The sequence below is a fragment of the Panonychus citri genome, unplaced genomic scaffold (genome assembly GCF_014898815.1).
Source record: "Panonychus citri isolate SS breed McGregor unplaced genomic scaffold, ASM1489881v1 Contig00137, whole genome shotgun sequence".
In the NCBI taxonomy this organism is placed as follows: Eukaryota; Metazoa; Arthropoda; class Arachnida; order Trombidiformes; family Tetranychidae; genus Panonychus; species Panonychus citri.
The window spans coordinates 775,487-797,093 of NW_026515542.1; the positions used below are offsets into that span (position 1 = coordinate 775,487).

The following is a 21,607-nucleotide window of genomic DNA, read 5'->3' on the forward strand; positions in this document are numbered from 1 at the left end:
CTCATTTGAACTTTTTCCACTTTCATCATTAATGCCGATTAATTGTTTACCTTTAGTGTCCTTCTATTAATACATTTAACTGTACACCCGGTATTGTATTTTTATGTATATATATTTGTATGTTTAGAGTGTGTGTGTGTGTATGTACAATATTTATACAGTCAAATAAAATGAGTTTGACACCAATATTTTATAACTTATGTATTCACAAAGTAGACGATTGATATTGTTGATGTGTGATAGATTTTCCGGTTAAATTAATCAATCTATTAATCTGTTAATCTTTTTTTTCTTGTCTTTCTTTTGTTCATTTCTTTTGCTTTCGTCCTCTCTCTCTCTCTCACTTTTTCTCCAGGTTAATTGAACAATCTATCAATCAATTCTTTCGCTTTCCTGGCTTTATCCTGGTCTCATTTGTAGATGTTGTTGTTGTTGTTGTTGATTATGTATATATGATGGTGATGATGACGGTGTTTATATTGATCATGTTGAGATTGGTATGAGTTGAAATGATGATCTAGATATTTATACCCTCATCTATGCATAAATAGTACTTCTAACCAGCATGGACATGATGTTATCGTTTGTCTAGAATAATTTGGTCCCCATCCTTTGACAAAACTTATCCTAATGGAATACAGGTCAATGGGACCATCTTTCTCAGATCTAAAGGGATAGAGAGTGTTCTTGAGGGCAACATCATAATCGAATGCTTTGATCGAGTAACCAGGTAGAATTTTAAATATTGTTGGACGACGAGAATTTGGTGGACATAAGGTCGCCGAATTGAGGAATATTGGATAATCAGATCTGTTATAAACGTAAACCGATGAACCTTTTCGAATTATTCTTATACCATTACCAATTTTGGCTCGTGTTTTACCAATTTTACCACTATTATGATCAATATGATGGAGCGGAAAATATCCTAGATAAAGGCCATTCCCTTTTGGACAATCGTTAAAAATATCAATACGTTCATTGGAAACAGGAAATAAACGACCAACTCGTGATTTTAATTCCCAATAAGCAAGGATACACCAATGTGAAGATGAAATCTCGGATTCTGGATATGATGATGATGATTCAGTTGTTGATGATCTTTCCTTTACAATACTACTACTACTGTTACTCCTTGATGTTGTAGTAGTTATTATGGTTGTCAAAGAGTCCAATGATTTGACCATCGATGAACAGAGTAGAGTGAACATATGTAAAAAATGATGAACGTGTTAAAAGGTTGATTAGAGTGAGAGAGAGAGAGAGATGGAAGAAAAATAGAATAGAAAAACAGAACCAATTCATGAAACTAATGAAAACATTGATGGAAAAATGGTTATAGCTGTTGAAAGCTATTGAAAACTGATGATGGCGATGGTGATGATGATCAACAGAAGCAAAAGAAGTAAATAAATATCAAAAGCAGTGAAAGAGACGAGAGATGTTAGTATATTGTTGTTACTCTGTCGTCGTCGCTTTGATGTTGTTGTTGATGAGGACGACGAGAAATGAAATGATGAAGCACAAGAAGGAGAAGAAAAAAAACAGGAGAGAGAAAGGGAAAGAGAGAGAGAGAGAGAAGATGATAAAAAAAAGAAGAGCGAGAGAGATATTATCTGTCTCCTTCTGTCTACATCAAAAGTCTAGACAGAAAGAAAACCGAAAAGGGAACAAATTATTCCCCCTTGTCTGTTTCTTCTCTTAAAATAGCCAATCTATTTCTACGAAAACTTATGTTAGAATAGAAATTTTTTTTTCTCTTCGTCTGGGTTATGATTTCTCTTCTTTACGTTTCATTTAATTTTTAGCTTTTCTCTCTTTTCGTTAATTGCTGATTGATTTTTTGATTGACATCAATTACGAAGGTATCAACATCATTTTTATCCATATTGTTTGATGAGAAAAGAAAAAGAGAAACAGAGAAAAGAAAATTGTAAGTTTTCTTATGACTGATTGATGAAAATTCATTTCTCCCTCTCTCTCCCTCTGTGTATCTCTTTTATCTTTGTCTCGATTTTTTTTCTTCTTTTCTTTCGTCTCTCTCACTCTCTCACTCTCTCCCTCTCTATCATCATAATCACAATATTATTGTGCTTTTATCATAATTAACGATTTCTCATCTTCTTCTCCCCTGCTATTTTCTTCATCTTCTTGTATTCAGTGATTCACATAAATTGATTTTCCTTTCTCACTCTCACTACACTTACCAAATCTTTCTCCCTCTTTCTCCCTCTCCCTCTCTTCCTCTTACATTGTCTTGTGCTTTTACCTGTGTAAATTTTTTAGCAACGATTCTTGTAGACTATTATTATATTTTTTTCTATTGTGTCTTTTGTTCTTGTTGAATGTTATTACCAGAACTTGTTATCTAAAGCAAGTTCAGAGGCTCTTCTCATCTTCCTCCTCCTACTTGATATAAAATCATGTCCAGAAGCCAAAGTGAAAACGAGATCAATTTTAATTGTTGTTAACAAACTACTCACCATAGTTACTCTCTGTCTCTCTCTCTCTCTCTTGAACTTTTCAAGTTGATTCAATATTTGACAACCAAACAGGACACAGACAAGAACCAATCAAGTAAATACAAAATGGATTGTGTCCAAAAACAACAATTAAACTTTTCCAATCTGACCTTTGAACATGTTTTCCAGTATAAAAAAAACTCCCCAACCACTAATCTACTAAACAATTAACATTTTGTGCTCACAATTTAAAATGTTGTTTACAACCTCCCCTTAGGCTAGAAGATGAAGGAGAGAGAAAGAGACAGACAGATAGAGACAGAAAAGTAATAATTTTTTCATTGACCGTGAAAGTCTCGCCGTGTCATTATCATCATCGCACAAGGAGGAGGAGGAGGGAGTGGACATTTGATCTACTCCAGCAACAGTTTAGCTCAGTAAACAGTTTCGATTGAATTTTTTTTTTCTTCTCTCTCATTATTACTGTTCGATGAATGGAGATGATGATTATATTGTTATCATATTTTCAATATCAAAAGGAAATAACATACAAGGTATCCAACTATTGTTGTCTATTTAAATTCTCACTCGTTCTCCTCTCCCGATTATCTTCGCTCTTCCTCATTCATTTTTTCTCCCTCCCTCCCTCCCTCTCTCTCTCTCTCTCTCTCTCTCTTTCTATTTACTGTTTGTTGATTTTCTGTCTGCAAACTTCTTGTTTTTTTCTATTCTTTTCTATTTATTTGTTTACCTCAACTTTTTGTGGAAGTTTTTCTCCTCTTCTCCATATGAATTTCCAATTCTCTGTTACAGTTACTTTTCTTTTCGAATTTTTTTCATCATGTCTCTTCTCTACTTGTTGGTTTTCTTTAAAATTACATTTTTATAATATTTTTATAATATTTTGTTCTCTTTTTCTTTTTCATTGCAGACTTACAAGATTCTCTTTTCTATTTGCAATTTATCCATTTTTCTTTGGCTTTTTTTTTTATCTTCTCGGTGTAAGGAGACAGTGAGACACACTAATCACTCACATGAATGATGTAAATCTCGGATTTTTATCTTGTATTTTTTTTCTGATTGAAACAAGAAGAATAAGTTGATTTAGTCATCTGATGATTTTCTAGAAAATTTTCACTTGTAATCAATGTCTACGATCTATTTTAATCAATGTAAATAGAGTGGAAACAATGATTATCATATTGATTGTGACAACAAAAGGCATATATATCTATACATAAATGATAAGTATCATTCGCGTAAATCGTTTGTCACAATTACGAGAAAATTGGAATCAAAGAATTGAAGGAAAAAGAGAAAAAGAAAACATCAATACCCAAGGTACACATAGAAAACACTGGAACACTAAAAAGAAGCCAAACAATTGGGAAGGATAAAGAATAAGGATAAAAAGGCCTTTGGAATTGAATATAGATCAACCGTCAACCGTTTAAGTGGAACAATCAATGAACACGATTTAAAGAAAGCACATAATCAAAGAAAAGGGATCAAGTTAATTAATACAAGAAATGGATACATAACAGAAAAAGAGAAAAATTCAAACTTGTTGACAAGATGAATGTCAGAAATTAGGAATGAAAAACACACAAGTAAATGGAAAGAAAGTTGAGCCAATTGTTGAACAATCCATAGAAATTATTCAACAATGAGAATAACTTTAAATATTAGTCAAGGACGGAAATTCCTAATTAACTAATGATGATTATTAACAATCAATTAGTGTCTAGAAAATGATGATTCACTTGGATTAAAAATAGAAAAGAATTTAAATCAATTGGTAAATAGAACAACAGATGGCAGCACATAGTTGAAAAAACGAAAACAAATCCAAGGGAATTTAATTGTTTACTAATTGTGATTGTTAATTGTTTTTCTGTTTTTTTTTAATTTTATCCAATTTAGATTCTTCTCAATTAATCAGCATTTTTTACAAAGATTTTTTGTTGCAAAGAATAAGTTAAATGGGATGAAGTCTTTTTTTCTTCAAATTAATTTGAGCTTTTGATTTTTTTCTTGTTTCTTGATTTGTTTTGATTTCTAAAGGTTTGTGATTATTGTTTTTCTTTGATTATCAAATATTCATTGATTAGTTTTCAGTGTTGATTAGATGGAATTGATTTGTATTCTTTTTGTATTTTAACTCTTTCCTTTTGGAGGTTTTTCTCTCATGCAATCTATTGGAATGATCGTTGTTTTCTTTGTCTCTTCTTCCATTTTGGATTAGGTTTAATTGTAAATCTTTTTTTTTCTTTAGGTGATTAACTGTATTGTAAGAAAGAAGATTAATCTGGTTCATCTGTATCGACGATCAATCAATCAACCAACCAAGAGAAATTGAATATAATGGATTTGCCAACATTCTCCTCAAGTGTATTGATTTGATTCCTTGAATTCTTAGGAAGGAAAAGCTTTTCAACTAAACAAGATTACATAACAATCTCTTCATGTGCCGATTTGAGTAATAACAACAAACGTCTAATTATCATAATGAAACCATCATGCTCTCTATCCATGAACTATCCTGGAAAAAGAACATATAAGATAATAGTTGTTTAGATGATTGGCAGAAATTCGCTGGTTAATGAAAAATATTCTCTCTCTCTCTCTCTCTTCATCCGTCTATTTCCCTTGAATTTTCTGGTTCCTTTTCAATTTGTGTTTATTAAACACAAAAGTAAAAGAGGTGAATGGGAAAAGGTTCATGGTACATTCATGGAAAAAGAGAATCAGAGAACCAGAAAAACCGGAAAATGACCTTCCGGTTTCATCGGAGGATAAAAGAGGCTTAAAGTTTATACTCAAGTTTTGTAGGAAAAAAAAAGCTCACCGTTGATTCCTAACTATTATCATGAATTATTTTATGTACCCACCTTAGTAACTGTAATTGGACATCATCCTACTACTAAATATGTACCTTTGTGAGAGAGAAAGAGAGAGAGAGAGAGAGAGAAAGAAATTGATGACTGAACATAATAGGAACATCTAACCATGAATCGGAAATGTTTCTCTTAAATGTTCAGGTAATACGATGATGGGGAAAATCTGAACACCATCAGCAATTAACAAGCAAGAAAAAGAAAACCTCAGGATAAATCACACTGTAATTACGAAGAGAAAAATTTATCATGTATACAAATAGAAATTACTTTTTAGAGTTCAAATTTTCTTTCAACTTTTTCTTCCAAACTCATTTTTAAAGTAGAATTTTTTTAACTCATCTACCTTTACCTTTTGTTATCCTTCTGTTAACATGAATTCTGTAGTAATAGTTGGTGAGTTAGTATATTAGAGAGAGAGAGAGAGAGAGAGAGAGAGAGAGAGAGAGAGAAAGAGAAAGATTGAGAACAAAAGAATTACAGAATCAACAACACAATATCTTGAAACTATTTTCAACATGAAATCATTTTTCAGAATCTTCTTTTATATCTTTTTTTTTCTAAAAAAAGAGAAGAAGAATCTACTTTAAAATACCTGAAGCCTTTTTTATCCTACCTGTTGTGTTATAAAAGCAACAACAAAAGCAATAGGAATCACCAAAATTACTACCAGCACTTGAACTTGATCATTTCTAACAACAACTATTACTACCGGTTGTTACCAGTTCAGGGAACCATGAAAAGGTAACGAAAAGACACAGATGAAAATTTCCAGGTTGGATTGTGAATTGTTCAGTCAACAGAACGACGAGGATCATGAAGAAGAAGAAGATGATGATGATGATGATGCCCTTGATGTTCCTGTTGTATGATGATGATGATAAAGAAGCACAGGTAGAATAGAAGAGAAGAGAAAAAAAAGAGAAGATATTTTAAGAAAGAGAGAAAATGGAGAAAAAAAAAGCGAAGACGAGTCAGAATAAGAATAAGATTTTTTCCCATGGTGAATGAACTTTACAATTGAAATAAACTCTTAAATTATGTTAAATCTGTAAGATGGGAATTGAGAAGATGATGATGGTGATAAGCTAAGAGAAGATAAAACTGAGAGAGAGAAAAAAAAAGCTACAGAGACAAAGGAGAAAAGGTTAATACGTGTCAAGATCCATGAAGACAAAGAGTTATCGTCTTGCCATCTTAACCTCTTGTTCCCAACGAGAGTCATAGTAACAAAAATGTTTTTTTCTCTTTTTCAGCCAATCAGAATCGTCGATCAATTATTCTTCCAGTTTTAATCCAAAGGGTTAACCTTTTATTCATTTGGTTATTTTGTTTTCTCTTGTGAATTAATTTTAACCTTTGATTAGTTTATTTGGATTATTCATGGAATTAAGGAGATTTTCTGATTTGTTTGCAATTAAAGGTTAGAAGGTCAAATTGGATTTGGAATTTTTATTTTATTCGATAGTGTCTTCAATCGTCTATTTGTTTTGTTTTTCTCGTTTTTTTTTTCGTATTCAAGATGGTGGATGTGCATTTTAACCCTTTGATCTATTTTATTGCTTTTGTGATTGTTACTGGCGATATTTATACCTAATTAATAGTGACCCTGATTGGTGATGAGAGAGAAAGAAAAAAATTCTAAATTAATTTGGTTTTCTATTGTTGTTTTTTTTCTTGTTCTACCTGAAATCGTCTTATTGTTTCATTTTTCTTTCTACTCTTTCCCCTCTCTCTCTCTCTCTCTCTCTCTCTCACTTGCTCACTTACTCATTCTACCTCCTCCCTCTTTCTCCTTCGTTATACGTTATGTTTTTTGTATCACAGGTAAGACCAAGTGTAGTTTTTTTGAGGTCGGATTTAAAGAGTCAATGGCCTTTTTCATCCATCACCTTAAAAGAATCAAGCAAAGAAGAGGAAGAAGATGAGAATTGGAAAAGAACTTAGATCAAGAACAGAAGAAAAAAGAAAAGGTAAGATGATGGTGATGAGAAGACGATGATGAAGTAATAAGAAGAGAGAGAGAGAGAGAGAGAGAGAGAGAGAGAGAGACAAACAAGGGATCGCTTTATGTTGAGTCATGTTTCCCTATTCAAAGGTTACCCACCTTTCTACTTTTCCCTTGTATCTTCTCTCTCTCTCTCTCTTTCTCTCTCACTCACTCTATCTTCATCATCTTCATCACAAGCTTTGGTACCTGAAGCTTGATCGGCAGGTTTCAAGCCTCATCCTCACCAGTTTCAGCTCCACTACTTTTTATTATACATCAGGTAGTCTAACAGGTCCTTTTTCTTCTGGCAGGTCAATGGCAGAGATCATTGCTCGGTAAAGAGATGAGAATGGAAAGAACAAGCTCATCTATCTTCATCTTACATTTTCTTTTTCATCACTTATCTTCTCTCTCTGGGCGGACTCTTACATTTTTAATGAGAGCGAACAAGTGAGTTTTCGGGAGATATCTCTCTCTCTCTCTCTCTCTCTCTCTCTCTCTCTCTCTCGTTCTCGCTCTCTCTTCGTTCTCTCCTGTTCTGGTTAACCATTCCGACAACACAATTGTTGCTCATCCAAAATCTCTAGAGAGACTTTTTTTTATTGTTTTCCAAAATCAAAGTGTAATAATCAACATTGGAACCACTTTTAGATGTTAACCAATAAGTAAACAAAAACATTCACCTCTGTTGATTTTTTCTCCTTCTTCCCTTAACTTGAATGTGCCTTCAAAATATTGTATTCATCATCATCATCTTCATTATTACATCTCCTTGTTTAACATGATGCAATTTATGATAAACATTTGGTCAAGTTATATTGGTGATTATGGTAAAAGCCTTTGGGGCCAACAACAACATTTAATACATCAACAAAACCAACAACAAAAACAACAACAACGTTAAACTTTTAACAATCATCATCGTCAAAATTTGGATCATTTGAAAATCTCATCATATGTTTTAAACTGTTTCTGTCATCAACAAAAATAATCAACAAATTTACTTACACACAAGTAAAAACAATAAGAGAAAACCATAAACCACTTTTGTTACATTTCTCTCTTAGTCTTTTAATATCCTCAGAGAGAAAAAGAAAAATTCTAAGCAAAAGATCTCATTTTAATTCTTCTTATAACAACTCGAATTATGTTGTGTTAATTTAAATCATCGAATAGAATTTTTTTTCTCAATATTCTATTCTTTTATTACCAGAGAATTCTTCTTCTTTTTTTTTGGTTTATTCTAAATTATCTTCGGTGTTTTATTCTTATAACTTTGTGATACTAAATTCATATTATCTCTATGGTTTCACCTTCTATTAGAATGTGTATTCGTCCCAACAATCAACATCAGCAAACAATCAAACGAAAACCTTTGTCGTGTTAATTGAATCTCAACCAATCTTCTAATTGTGATCAATATTATTCTTGTGTAATATACAAAATTATCTACTAAACCAACAATCAACAGAGAACGAAAAACAAAATATACTTATCGACATTCCTACAGATCGATATTTTATAATAATTATTTATATATATTATCTATTATCATCTTTAATTAATCATCATGTTGTCCAGTTCGTCTTCCAATCATCATCATGTTCACCTTCATTCCAGCTCGAATCATCATCATCTATTATCTTCATCATCAACCTCTTCAAATAATACATCAAGTTTACATCATCCTCAGCAAAAACCATTGAGACTTCGTCGAGTTAATCATTCGGATGAGATTGTCTCTGGATTTAGTAAACTTCTTAAAACGGAATCGATGACCGATGTGACCTTAATATGTTCAGGTGGACAAACAATACGAGCCCATCGAGTGATCCTGTCAACCTTTTCACCCTATTTTAGGGCAATCTTTGAATCTCAACCTTTCTCCAATAATCCCTGCCAGTATCCGGTGATTGTAATTAAAGATTTGGCTCTAAGTGAATTACGTACAATCATTGAATTCATTTATAAAGGTGAAGTCTCAGTTTCTAGGGATAAATTACCTGCAGTACTTCATGCAGCCAAAGAGCTTGAGGTCAATGGCTTGGTTGACCTTAAATTAGATTCACCATCTTCTGTCTCTTCATGTTCATCACCATCGTCAGGCCAATCATTGAATGGAGCTAATAATAATAATAATAGCAGTAATAATAATAATAATAATTCTAACAATAATTCTCATCATCATTCATCATCTTTATTCAATGGAACCGGATCATCTGATTGTATTGATATAGTTACCATTGGTTCACTTCGAGGTGGTGGTAATCATGGAAATGATGGAAACAATTCCAGTAATTATCTTTGGAAACGATCCCATGATACTCTTGAATCATCATCACCCTCACATTCATCATCATCAATATTTGGTTCCTCTGCTTTTGAGGCTTCACTGAAAAAATCTCGTGTTACCCTTGATTCACCTGACGGAATGGGAATCTCAATTCTCGGTGAATCTAATGGATCAAATCATCATGATTCTGTTCGTAGTTTACTTCATCAACCCAATAGGATGGCCAATGATTATAAAAATTTTCGAAACAATTTATCCTCACAATTTAATCAAGCCTTCAATAGTAATAATAACAGCAACAGGTCAAGGTAAATTAGTTAATTTATTCATTTTTCTTTCTCATCTGAAATTGGTTTCAACTCATTCTAATCTCTATCTCTTCACCATCATTACCATGAATCCATTGTTATTCAAATTTATTACAATCACCTTTTCTTTTTACATATAAGGTTAATAGCCAAAAATTCAATCAGGTTTAAATCTTGTTTTTAAATCACTTTTCTCAAATGAATACATTTTATGATTTAGTAGACATGATTTTGGGATTTCTTTTTGTTTCCAATTTGTTACTAAATTAGTTGATCATTTTGCTTTGAGAAATGATTGTTGATATTACATGTAACTGTAATTATCATTCTTGCAGTTTTGGTCAGTCAACTGACCAATTGATGAATTCATCTCTCTCTCTCTCTCTCTCTTTAATCACTTGCGTCTACAATGATAATTATTTAAGTGATTAAGTTGTCAGTTTTTCTCTCTGGTGGTGGTGACCTCGAACAAGTGGTCAAGCTTTTTCTTCATGTTCTACTTTTTCATAAAACTTGATAATCACATTTTCCTATAGTTTTTGTCTCTCTCTCTCTCTCTCTCTCTCTCTCTCTCTCTCTCTCTCTCTCTTCCTCTAACATTTTGCCAACGTCATAATCAATTTCGATAGATTTGTATTGAGTTTTAATTTATGTATTATTGTTGATAGACAGAACTGATTGTTTAGCCAATGACCCTTAGGGTTTGAAAACCTTACGCTCAATAATATTTAGATGAGTTGAAACTGAAAATTATCCAGTCAAATTGTAAAGTTTAAAACTGTTGTGATTAACATGACAATTAAGGATGTGATGTGTCACTCAAAGTAATACTCACATAAAGGTGATCATTATGTATATTTTAAATTGTTAGTTTTGTTTCTTGATTTAATTTATTCCTTGACGAAATTGTTTGAGAGAAAACCATGATTATGATTGTAATTAGCATCTCAATTTGGGATATGGAATAAGTTTTATTGTAATAACACAATTTATTATTCATTCCTCCCAATTGTTTGTGATCATTAACTGGATTAGTTGTTTATCTTTGATTATGATTAATTTTGTTGAGGTTGGGTTAACAATTAAGGTATTGATGCTTGTTTTCAATTTAATATCATCATGATTGTACTTGAACTTTTCTCTCTCTCTCTCTCTCTTGATTAATTTTAATCTGATTTTGTTTTTCTTTTATTTTCATTTCTTACAATTTAACTTCTTATTTAGACATTTAACTGTTGATCAACTTTTACAACAAAAGCAACAACACCTTCAACAACGTACATTGTTACAGCAAAAGTTACGATTACAACAACAGCATCAAATGAAACAGCAACTACTTCACCAACAGCAACAGCAACAACATCAACAATTCATCCCAAAGTCAATGCTTTCATCTCGATCATCCCCTAGCATTGAATTTAATAGATTCCAAGAGAGGATAAAAGCTCAGATTTTAGAGAAACATAATCGCTCCTCTACTGCCCATGGATTAGAATCACGGTCATTGATTCAGTCATCCGCTTCACCAAGAGGAGGAGATACTCGTATTGGTGGTGGTGATGATGATGAACCAGGAAGGACAGAGGGAGGAGGCGGACCTGGTGATAAGTCAGATGATGAGGTCAAACAAGAAGAAGAATGTGAAGTGGAAAATTTGACCGTTGATGTTGACATAAGATTAGATGATGATGATCCACCTATTGAAAAGTTGTCTCGTAAGCAGAAAAGACAAATTGATGGTGACGGAGGAAAAGGTGATGGTGGAGATGGTGAAGAAGGAAATGGAGAGGGTAAAAATGAAAAAGAAATCAAAGGAAGACGAACAGGAGGAATAAAGAGCAATAATAATGGTGACGAAGTAAATGGCGATGAGGATGGAGATGATTGTGAAGAGGGTAAATTGGAAATCGGTGAGGATTTGACTATTCGTAAACGGAAATCAGATGAATCGGGTGGAGTTGATGATGATAATGATGAGGATGATGAAGAAGGAGAAGGATCAAAACGTAAAATTGAAGGGGAAGATGACGAAGATGATGATGATGTAGTTCAAATAAAAAATCAAGGAGCTGATTTTAACGAAGATGATGATTTACCCGAGGATGAAGATGAATTTGAAGTTGATATTGAAAAAGATGAAACTTTCCAACGACAACAGCAAATGAGATTACAGCAACTTCAACGTCAGCAACAATACCAATTACAATTACTTCATGAGCAACAAGAAGCCAAATTAATTGAATTACATCAACAATTTGCTGGTGCTTCAAGTGGTAACGGTGCGAGTGGTAATGGTATCATGTCTCTGCGAATGTCAGACCAAGGAGATGATACAATGGAAACTGATGGTATAGACGATGACCCCTCATCCCCACCGGGACTGAGTCTCGATTGGCAGGAAGGTTTTACCGATGATGCTTTTCCGTCAATGATAAATCATCTATCTAACGGTGAAAAAGGTCGATCCTTATTAACCGGTGGCTCTGGAATAGGTGGTGGAAGTAATAATAATAATCATCATTCCGATAATTCTAATAGCAATACTCAAAATCATGGTGGAAACAAATCAACCCCTGACTTTTTACTCCCTCGTGGACCAGGTAGACCTCGAAAGGGAAACAAATCAAACGATATCAGCCCATGTCCCGAATGTAATAAGGTCTTTGTCCGGCCAGATGTACTTAAACTCCATTATCGTAGTGTTCACCTTAATGAGAGACATCCTTGTAATTTATGTCCAAAAATATTTAAATGGCCTGGAGATTTATCTAAACACAAACGAACCAAACATCCCGAAGCAATGGCCGCCGCGGCCGCAGCCGCTGCAGCAGCGGCAGCAGCTTCAGCTGCCGGTGTGACAACATCTTCATCCAATAATAATAATAGTAACAGTTCATCAATTGCTAGTAAAAGTTAACCACCAACAGATGATTAATATAATTTCACGAGTAAATAATTATATATATAAAGAAATATATATTTACATTAATTAATTACAATTAATTATGCAACAAAATCTAAGGGACCAAAGGGATCTTATTATCATCTTTTGCAACTTTTATTATTATTATTATTATTTTGATTATTAATATTATCATTATATTAACTTTTCTATTAATTTACAAAAAAAAATCTTTATAATATTTGACTGTTAACAATGATTAGTTAATCATTAATTCCAAATGTCAATTTAAAATCAAATTATCAAACAAAAAATTAACTGATATCGACAACAATCAAAGAAATCACAACAAAATGATGATATTTATATAAATACAACTATAGCAAAAAGAAACACATAATTAATATATTATTATTAATATAATGATGATAATTATAATTACTATTAACTTGTTGATTAAGAAAACTAAATTAATCTGTTCAATGCAATTTTTTTTTACAATTAATGATTTAAAATTTTTTCCATTTACAATTAAAGTCACAACAAAATCTTTGTAAACATTTTCTCTTCCGTATTCACATTGTTTTCATCCTTTCAAATTTTCCAAAGAGTAAAAACAATCACAATTGAATTAAAAGTTAATTGTTGATTAAAAAAATTCTTTGCAGTCAAAATAACGGATCAGAATAAAAGAAAGAAAAAACAAAGCGCCATCTCTCGCCATATGGAACAACCTCCATCTTATTCTATTCGTGCAAAGATTTTGTTCATTGCAGGGGAAGTTCTGAAGTTCGTCCAAAGAAAAAAGTTGTATGAGACAACTTCGGTAGGGAAATTATATTATTAATAAGTTCGAATTACAAATGTTTTGGTTAAGACAATGAGGGGAATACATATACAAAGAAGGGTCTCTAACATTGTTCATTTTTTATTCTTTTTAGTTAAGAACCCGACTTTTTTTCGGTTATAGAATTTTGGACGAATATCTAAAAAATATCGTCTAATTTTGTTTCTATTAGCCAGACGGAAGTTATTTTAGTCAAATTCGATACCTTATAGTGACCTTGCTATTGATCATATTTAATCAACATCAAACTCATGATTTCGATAGACCTTGTTTTGGACTTTTTATTTGTACAGTTAACTTTGATTTGTTATCAGTAGTTTTTGGTCTATTCAAGTTCGAAAAAAATTCGAATAATGTCCATTCTTTGTATTAACAGACCGCTATGAAATTTTTTCTATGAAAATCAGAGAATATACCGAAAAGATATTCATATATAAGCCAAGAGTAAATGAAGTTTCAATCAAATATCCAAAATATTATGGATTCTCAATATATTAAATGCAATTTTTTACAATTACAATTAAAGTCACATTAAAATCTTTGTAATCATTTTCTCTTCCATATTTAATTCACACTATTTTCTAATCCATCAAATTTTTCCATTTGAAAAACAGTAACAATTTAAATAAAAGTTAATCACAATTAGAATTTAACATTTCTCTTTTACATTACAATAAACCCAAAACTAAGAGTTTTACAATACAAATTCAAATGAATTTTCAAATTCGCTATAGTTAATTTCGTACATTGTTTTCTTCTACTTTTAGTTGTGAAAGACAATTAAAGTGTATTGTTGATTAAGATTCTCAATTTGAGAATAAAAAAATTCTTTGCTGTGAAAATAACCGATTTCGGTTTTTCTTTTCTAATGTGAGAATAGCTCATGTGAAGGTGTGGAAATCATCAGGAAAGATACACGTCAAAGTAGATTTTCATTAAATAACTAATTGTATTTTAATTTTGTTCCATTGTTAATGATTGAAACGATTAAATTTTAAGATGGTAAGTTGTTAATTAATTGAATTGAGTTGAGATATGACCAGTAGTTAAAAGGGTTAACCAATTTGTGGTGTTCCCAATGATGACACAATATGATGACTGATTATATTTGGTTGGCTTTTTCTTCATCTATTTTGTGTCTTTACTAACTGTTTATCTTGTAATCGTATTTTAATTGATAATTATTGTAATGATTATTCATTCAATTGTAGATTAACATTAATTACTGGTTATTATTTTAGAAATTCGGATTGATTTGATCGGGAGTAAACTTGATGTGTGATGTGTTACCATATGATCATCTTTTTTTTTTACTATTTTCTTTTCTTTTTTCAATATCCGTCTGTCTCTTTTTAGCCTCTCAAATTGGATGTGCGAAGAAAATTATTGGCTCGTAGTGATAGAGTTAAATGTGTTGATTTGCATCCAGTTGAACCATGGATGTTATCATCTCTTTATAATGGTTTGGTGCACGTTTGGAATCATGAGAATCAACAATTGGTTAAATCATTTGAAGTCTGTGAGGTTCCAGTTAGATGTGCTAAATTTGTAGCTCGTAAGAATTGGATTATCACCGGTTCGGATGACATGCAAATTAGAGTCTTTAATTACAATACACTAGAGAGGATACATCAGTTTGAAGCTCATTCTGATTATATCCGATGTATTGTCATTCACTCTACTCAGCCTTACGTTTTTACCTCAAGTGATGATATGCTGATTAAACTTTGGAATTGGGATAAAAATTGGGCCTGCACACAAGTTTACGAGGGGCATACACATTATGTCATGCAAATTGTTATTAATCCCAAAGATAATAACACTTTCGCCAGTGCTTCACTTGACAGGACCGTTAAAGTTTGGCAAATGGGCTCGAATACACCTAATTTCACCTTGGAGGGTCATGAGAAAGGTGTTAATTGTGTTGATTATTGTTACAGTGGTGACAAACCATATCTAATATCTGGAGCTGATGATAGGTAAAAACTTCAATTACAATAATGAATCCAAACACATTGATTTATAATCTATTTTTCTTTCCTCTTTAACTGTTTTACCAGAACCGTGAAAATTTGGGACTATCAAACTAAAACTTGTGTTCAAACCCTGGAAGGACATGCACAGAATGTCACTGCTGTTTGTTATCATCCAGAATTACCGATTATCATGACAGGATCGGAAGACGGTACAGTTAGGGTTTGGCATTTGAATACTTATCGTCGGGAAAGTACACTGAATTATGGTCTTGAACGGGTTTGGACAATTTGCTGTCTCAAAGGATCAAATAGTGTGGCAATCGGTTTCGATGAGGGTAGTATTATAATCAAATTGGGAAGAGAAGAGCCTGCAATGTCCATGGATAGTTCGGGTAAAATTGTTTGGGCTAAACACTCGGAGCTACAACAGGCCAATTTGAAAGCTCTTGTTGACCCGGAAGAATTGAAAGATGGATACATTTTACCTTTAAATGTTAAGGATATGGGAAGTTGTGAAATTTATCCTCAAACAATTTCTCACAATTCAAATGGTCGATTTGTTGTTGTTTGTGGTGATGGTGAATATATTATCTACACTGCCTTAACTCTGAGGAATAAAAGTTTTGGTTCAGCGCAAGAATTTGTTTGGGCTTTGGATTCAAGTGAATACGCTATTCGGGACAATACAACAACCGTTAAATTATTTAAAAATTTTAAAGAAAAAACTTCATTTAAACCCGAATCTGGAGCTGAAGGTATATTTGGAGGCTATTTTCTTGGTGTTAAATCAGTTGCCGGTTTAACTTTTTATGAATGGGATACACTTGAAGTTATCCGAAGGATTGAAATTCAACCTAAAAATGTTTATTGGTCTGATAATGGTGAATTAGTTTGTATTGCTACCGATGATTCATTTTATATTTTAAGATTCCTTCCCAATAATGTTGCCAAAGCAAAGGAGAATCGAAATGAACTAGTATCGGAAGATGGAATCGAAGATGCATTCGAGGTGGTAACTGATGTTCAAGAGATTGTAAAATCAGGATTATGGGTTGGCGATTGTTTCATTTATACCAGTGCAGTTAACAGACTAAATTATTTTGTCGGTGGTCAAATTGTGACCGTCGCTCATTTAGACAGGTAAGGAGTTTGAAACAATTGATAATAAAATGAATGATGAATAGTCGATGATAATTTATTTCTATTCTTTTTAGAACTATGTATCTTTTAGGATATATGCCGAAAGAAAATCGTCTTTACTTGGGAGACAAGGAATTGAATGTTGTCTCTTACTATCTTCTTCTCTCTGTCCTGGAATATCAAACAGCGGTGATGAGGGAAGATTTTGATGCTGCCGTTCAAATTTTACCCTCCATTCCAAAAGAACAGCGAACCCGAGTGGCCCATTTCTTGGAAAAACAAGGTTTCCTAAGTCAAGCATTGGAAGTTTCAACTGACCCAGAGCATAAATTTGACCTTTCACTTCAATTGAAAGACACTGATACTGCTCATAAATTAGCGGTTGATGCTCAGAGTGAACAAAAATGGAAACAATTGGCTGAATTAGCAATGTCCATATGTAAATTTGATTTGGCCCAAGAGTGTTTACACAACGCCAATGATTATCCCGGTTTAATGTTACTTGCCACCAGTTCGGGTAATTCAAGTATGGTCTCAAAATTAGGTGAAAAAGCTCATTCCTCGGGAATCAGTAATGTCGCATTCCTTTCATATTTTATTCTGGGTGAAAAAGAAAAAGCCCTTAACCTTTTAATTGACACCAATCGACTTCCCGAGGCCGCTTTCTTTGCCCGAACATACCTTCCCTCTCATGTACCACGAGTCATTAAATTATGGAAAGAGAGTATGCTGATTAAGAATGAAAAATTTGCCCAAGCTTTGGCCGATCCAACCGAATATGAGAATTTATTTCCCAATTTTCACGATGCCCTTTTAGCTGAACAATTTGTCGAAGATCAATCAACAACCAGGCGACCAAAAGCATTAGATTATCAATCTATCCTTAGTAACGAAGATAGAGATCCAATTGAAGAAGTTCGAGAAGCAAAAGAAGCTGGTACATTTACACCTCGACCAATTATCTTTCACAAAACAATTAACCAAGATGAACAAGATCAATTATCATCAGTAACCAAAGGACTAACTGATGTTAAGCTAAACGATGGTATTGTTGATGAAGATGACGATGAAGACGAAGCCATTTACACACCACCTGAAGATTAATCTAATATCTCACCTCGTCTTATCTCTCTCTCTCTCCCACTTTCACTCTCTCTCTCTCTTTCTCTCTCCAAATTATATCTTTTCAAAATCAATCTTTTTTTTGTCAAATATCAACAATCAATTTCTTAAAAATTTGTTATCCACAATCACCATTAAATATGAGAAATAATAATAATAAATTTAACAAGAATGGAATTACAACTTCGACACTTTCGAAACGTTCACTATTCAGTTTTCATAATTTGCAATCATGAAACAATCAGTTGATTAAACTTTAAATTGAACCGTTTTCACTCAAGAAATTAGGAGACGTTCCCTTGCAACGTAACTTGTTTTTGTAAACATTTGAAATCCATTCACTATTTGGATCAATAAAAAACATTGAGCAAGTTGTCACATTGTAAGGGAATCAATTAGTTAATTTGTTAATTGTGTGATTAAAAGATGGATAATTATATTAATCTAATTATGGACAAATTGCCTCCAAGTATTCGAGATGATAAATCAACACTGGTCGCTCTCGGTGTTACATTACTTGTGCTATTCGTGACTTTAAGTGAGTAAATCTGGTTGATTATTTTTTTTTATATTTTTCTCTTTGATTTTTTGTTATTGGTTCTCTTTTACCGGGCTAATTTAATTTCTTAATGTTTTCTTTTTGATTCTATAGTTGTTTTAGGTTTTATTTCTAAATCTCGAAAAGGATCTCGTGTTCTTTTACTTGGTCTTTCAGATTCGGGTAAAACTGTTCTATTCTCACAATTGGTTGGTAGTAAATCGGTTTCTACATTTACTTCAATGAAGCAAAATGAGTGTCAACTTGTCCTTCCAAAAAGATCTGTTGCTCTTATTGATATTCCAGGTAAGATTTTCGTCAATTTCTTTGTCACTTGGATTATATTTATTGATTGGCTTCTCTTTTTTTCTTTAATAAAGGGTTTGAAAGACTTCGTGATAAATATTGGAATGATTTAAAGAAGGGTGTTCGATCTATCGTTTTCGTTGTTGATTCTTATCAAATCACCTCGAATATCAAAGATGTTGCTGATTATTTTTATACAATATTAGCTGATAAATTGGTAATTTCACAAAAGATTCCAATCTTGGTGGCATGTAACAAACAAGATAAGCCAAAATCTAAAGCAGCGAAAGTTATTCGTACTCTTCTTGAGAAAGAGATTAACTCTATTCGAGAGACTCGAGCTGCTGCTCTCGAATCTACTGATGGTGACAATGAAAGAAGTCGAGTGATTGGCTCATTGGATCGAGAATTTAGTTTCAATGATCTAAAGAATACAATTGATTTCGTTGATTGTATCGCAGAATCAAAAGAAGACTCATCCTGTCAGATTGAAGACATTACCTGTTGGCTAAATAAATTTTAATATCAATTGTTTTCTAACAAAAAGAGTCAATAACAATCAAAAATTAATTTCCACTTCTCAAAACAAACTTAAACCAACAATTTGATTGATTTGGTTTTCTTTAAAATCAATCAAATTTTCATCGTTTGTATTTAATGTTTTCAGATGAAAACATTAAACATTATTAAGGTAAATACACAAGACCAACCAGTTGATAATCTCGATCAGTAACCACTAAAGCAACAATTATCTATCGATTCGGATGATCATCAACTATTTACTATTTTTTTCGCATCTTAATTCATTGAGAAAAATAAATTAATAAAAAAAGTGAAAAAAAAGCTTTACATTAGTTGAGTTCTTTTCCCATAGATGTCGCTTGATTCAAATTCTCCATTGAGTTAATTTTTTTGTTTACTTTTCTCTTGTAACTAAAATTCATCATCGGTCATTATTGATTCATCCATTTTCATGTAATTGTAAATCTTTTCCAGTGATTAATTAATTTCGTTGATTGATTTGTTTTTGCTAATTAATTACTCTTTCAATATGATGTCAAGATCGTTAAGAGCCGATACCAGAAGTCGTGCTAAAGATGACATGAAAAGAGCGATGCACGCAAAGGATAAGGTCAGAAAATGGTGAATATATTTTTTTCTTTTCGATTTTGCTTTTTTCTTTTTGTAGAATTTTGTTCAATTCTTTTTCAATATTTTTAGCTTGACTATTATTCATTCTCTTTGTTTACAATGTTGTTCTATCCTTTTTTTCTTTGTTACGTAATCGAAAAACAGGGAAAAGAAATGGGTCACAATTGGAGATACTTCCATGAAAATCTTCAAATGGGTTCCTGTCACCAACTATGACTCTGTAAGTGAATTCAAAAATTGTCGCCATTTTTAATTAATGATTTTGATTTTTTTTCATCAATTTATGGTTGATATTGTTTTTTTTTTGTTAACCCTTTTAATTTTATTGTAATATTTACAATATTGTTTTCTTTTTGCAAATTGAATTTTTTAGGTTCCACAAAACAAAAATCTAAAAGGAAAATCAATCGCTCATAACAAGGAGAATATTGAAGAGAAAGGAAAAAGTCACTCTCTAAGTCGTAACGATGCTACAACTAACTCATCATTCTCATCAGTTTCAAATGTTCTTGTTAATAATGACCAATCTATAACTGGATTCTCTGAAACAAGTCAAGATGATTCAACCAATCATGAGGAAAAGACCCATGTAACTACATCAACATTACTCGGTGAAAACAGTAGTGATGCTCAATTTCCAGACAATGTCACATCAGACAGATCATCAGGGCATCTTAACTAAATTATTTCATAACAATCATAATAATCACAATAATAATCATCATCATATTCAATCGGAAAAACAAAAGTTTAAAATTAAATCATTAACAATTAATTCCTACATCTGAAAATTAAACTTTCCGTTTAAATTTCAACGAAACATATTACTGATGTTTCTCAATCATCTTAAACCGGGAATTAATTTAGTTTCAACACTCAATTAATCACTAAACAAGAAACAAAAATCAATACAGAACTCAATCAGTTATATCCTCGACAGTTAACAAAAAGACAATTATAAAAGCATTTGTATTTGATGATGAGATGAAAAAAATAATGTTCATTATTTAGGGAATTGTTACTTAAGTAAACAGTTGATTGTCGTAATTACTAAAGTATTGGTTGTTTTTTAGCCAATTGAGCAATGATTAAATCTACTATTTTTCAATTCCAATTCATTTAGGTCAGAAACAAAGTCTGATCCTAATGATGAATGATTTTTGTTAATTGTAGCAATTTGTTCATCTTTGTGGATTTAAATCCAGTTCAACAATGAAGTTGATCGGAAATTTGTTGAAACCTTGACAATCAATTGATGATATTTCTCATTGTTATCGGTTAATGAGTGTTAATTGTAAATCAACTGATGAACAAGTTAAATTGATTAAGAGGAATGATCAATATTCATTGCGTTCAACTTTCATACGATGTTTACTTTTCATTATTAGATTACCTGAACTCGAAAATCTGAAAACCAGCACCAAACAATCAATCGATAGATTTGAAAAGATCACTGGTCATTTTATGGCTGTTTTGTCGGGTACACAAGTTCGCGATCATTTGAGATTCGTCTTTTCATCGTTCGATTGTCAATCTTTCTCGTATTGCCTTTATGTTAACATTTAAGGACCAAAAGATTAATCTAATTCTAGGGAAATTCATGTATCAGGCCAAATACGGTAAAGCGGTTTTCTTTATAAAGGTGATCACATTATCCATTCTTTTCGTTTTGGA

The 21,607-nt window shown here is 32.2% G+C and overlaps 5 protein-coding genes and 1 long non-coding RNA gene across 8 annotated transcripts; 4 read left to right on the plus strand and 2 right to left on the minus strand.

Annotated features, from left to right (window-relative positions):
* Window positions 1–93: 93 nt before the first annotated feature.
* LOC128392800 (mothers against decapentaplegic homolog 6-like) lies at window positions 94–2,305 on the minus strand. Its single transcript, XM_053352878.1, has one exon. The coding sequence runs from the start codon at window positions 1,209–1,211 to the stop codon at window positions 534–536; it is 678 nt and encodes a 225-aa protein (XP_053208853.1). The 5' UTR covers window positions 1,212–2,305; the 3' UTR covers window positions 94–533.
* Window positions 2,306–4,461: 2,156 nt separating this feature from the next.
* Window positions 4,462–6,349, minus strand: LOC128392803 (uncharacterized). The gene is made up of 4 exons (XR_008326036.1): window positions 5,955–6,349; window positions 5,712–5,740; window positions 5,354–5,581; window positions 4,462–5,004 (listed from the first exon to the last, which is right to left on the minus strand). It is a non-coding gene; the product is annotated as an uncharacterized LOC128392803 (long non-coding RNA).
* A 301-nt stretch (window positions 6,350–6,650) lies between these two features.
* On the plus strand, window positions 6,651–13,414 carry LOC128392789 (protein PFC0760c-like). Of its 3 annotated transcripts, none has more exons than XM_053352866.1 (4): window positions 6,651–6,782; window positions 6,882–7,332; window positions 7,661–9,950; window positions 11,175–13,414. In XM_053352866.1, exons 3-4 carry the CDS (start codon window positions 8,920–8,922, stop codon window positions 12,865–12,867), a joined length of 2,724 nt encoding a protein of 907 aa, XP_053208841.1. In that variant the 5' UTR covers window positions 6,651–6,782; window positions 6,882–7,332; window positions 7,661–8,919; the 3' UTR covers window positions 12,868–13,414. The 3 variants fall into 3 exon arrangements, with proteins under 3 accessions (XP_053208841.1, XP_053208842.1, XP_053208843.1); XM_053352867.1 differs by having other exon boundaries at window positions 6,662–6,782; window positions 7,187–7,332; XM_053352868.1 differs by lacking the exon at window positions 6,651–6,782 and having other exon boundaries at window positions 6,808–7,332; window positions 7,661–7,799; window positions 8,673–9,950.
* Window positions 13,415–14,565: 1,151 nt separating this feature from the next.
* On the plus strand, window positions 14,566–18,114 carry LOC128392790 (coatomer subunit beta'-like). Its single transcript, XM_053352870.1, has 4 exons — window positions 14,566–14,701; window positions 15,056–15,678; window positions 15,760–16,815; window positions 16,890–18,114. Exons 1-4 carry the CDS (start codon window positions 14,699–14,701, stop codon window positions 17,917–17,919), a joined length of 2,712 nt encoding a protein of 903 aa, XP_053208845.1. The 5' UTR covers window positions 14,566–14,698; the 3' UTR covers window positions 17,920–18,114.
* Window positions 18,115–18,273: 159 nt separating this feature from the next.
* On the plus strand, window positions 18,274–19,327 carry LOC128392796 (signal recognition particle receptor subunit beta-like). The gene is made up of 3 exons (XM_053352875.1): window positions 18,274–18,475; window positions 18,590–18,781; window positions 18,856–19,327. Exons 1-3 carry the CDS (start codon window positions 18,364–18,366, stop codon window positions 19,302–19,304), a joined length of 753 nt encoding a protein of 250 aa, XP_053208850.1. The 5' UTR covers window positions 18,274–18,363; the 3' UTR covers window positions 19,305–19,327.
* A 376-nt stretch (window positions 19,328–19,703) lies between these two features.
* Window positions 19,704–20,753, plus strand: LOC128392801 (B-cell CLL/lymphoma 7 protein family member A-like). Its single transcript, XM_053352879.1, has 3 exons — window positions 19,704–19,924; window positions 20,078–20,153; window positions 20,307–20,753. The coding sequence occupies exons 1-3, from the start codon at window positions 19,833–19,835 to the stop codon at window positions 20,613–20,615; spliced, it is 477 nt and encodes a 158-aa protein (XP_053208854.1). The 5' UTR covers window positions 19,704–19,832; the 3' UTR covers window positions 20,616–20,753.
* Window positions 20,754–21,607: the final 854 nt, after the last annotated feature.

What these genes read in the sequence shown, in the direction of transcription:
- LOC128392800 (XM_053352878.1), bottom strand. Translation starts at nt 1,211, where the DNA reads ATGTTCACTCTACTCTGTTCATCGATGGTCAAATCATTGGACTCTTTG.
- LOC128392796 (XM_053352875.1), top strand. Translation starts at nt 18,364, where the DNA reads ATGGATAATTATATTAATCTAATTATGGACAAATTGCCTCCAAGTATT. An exon ending in TGTGCTATTCGTGACTTTAA is followed by an intron (nt 18,476 to 18,589) that starts GTGAGTAAATCT and finishes TTGATTCTATAG; the next exon opens with TTGTTTTAGGTTTTATTTCT. An exon ending in TGCTCTTATTGATATTCCAG is followed by an intron (nt 18,782 to 18,855) that starts GTAAGATTTTCG and finishes TCTTTAATAAAG; the next exon opens with GGTTTGAAAGACTTCGTGAT.
- LOC128392789 (XM_053352866.1), top strand. Translation starts at nt 8,920, where the DNA reads ATGTTGTCCAGTTCGTCTTCCAATCATCATCATGTTCACCTTCATTCC. An exon ending in AATAACAGCAACAGGTCAAG is followed by an intron (nt 9,951 to 11,174) that starts GTAAATTAGTTA and finishes CTTCTTATTTAG; the next exon opens with ACATTTAACTGTTGATCAAC.
- LOC128392790 (XM_053352870.1), top strand. An exon ending in ATATCTGGAGCTGATGATAG is followed by an intron (nt 15,679 to 15,759) that starts GTAAAAACTTCA and finishes CTGTTTTACCAG; the next exon opens with AACCGTGAAAATTTGGGACT. An exon ending in ACCGTCGCTCATTTAGACAG is followed by an intron (nt 16,816 to 16,889) that starts GTAAGGAGTTTG and finishes TATTCTTTTTAG; the next exon opens with AACTATGTATCTTTTAGGAT.
- LOC128392801 (XM_053352879.1), top strand. Translation starts at nt 19,833, where the DNA reads ATGATGTCAAGATCGTTAAGAGCCGATACCAGAAGTCGTGCTAAAGAT. An exon ending in AAGGATAAGGTCAGAAAATG is followed by an intron (nt 19,925 to 20,077) that starts GTGAATATATTT and finishes ATCGAAAAACAG; the next exon opens with GGAAAAGAAATGGGTCACAA. An exon ending in CTGTCACCAACTATGACTCT is followed by an intron (nt 20,154 to 20,306) that starts GTAAGTGAATTC and finishes TGAATTTTTTAG; the next exon opens with GTTCCACAAAACAAAAATCT.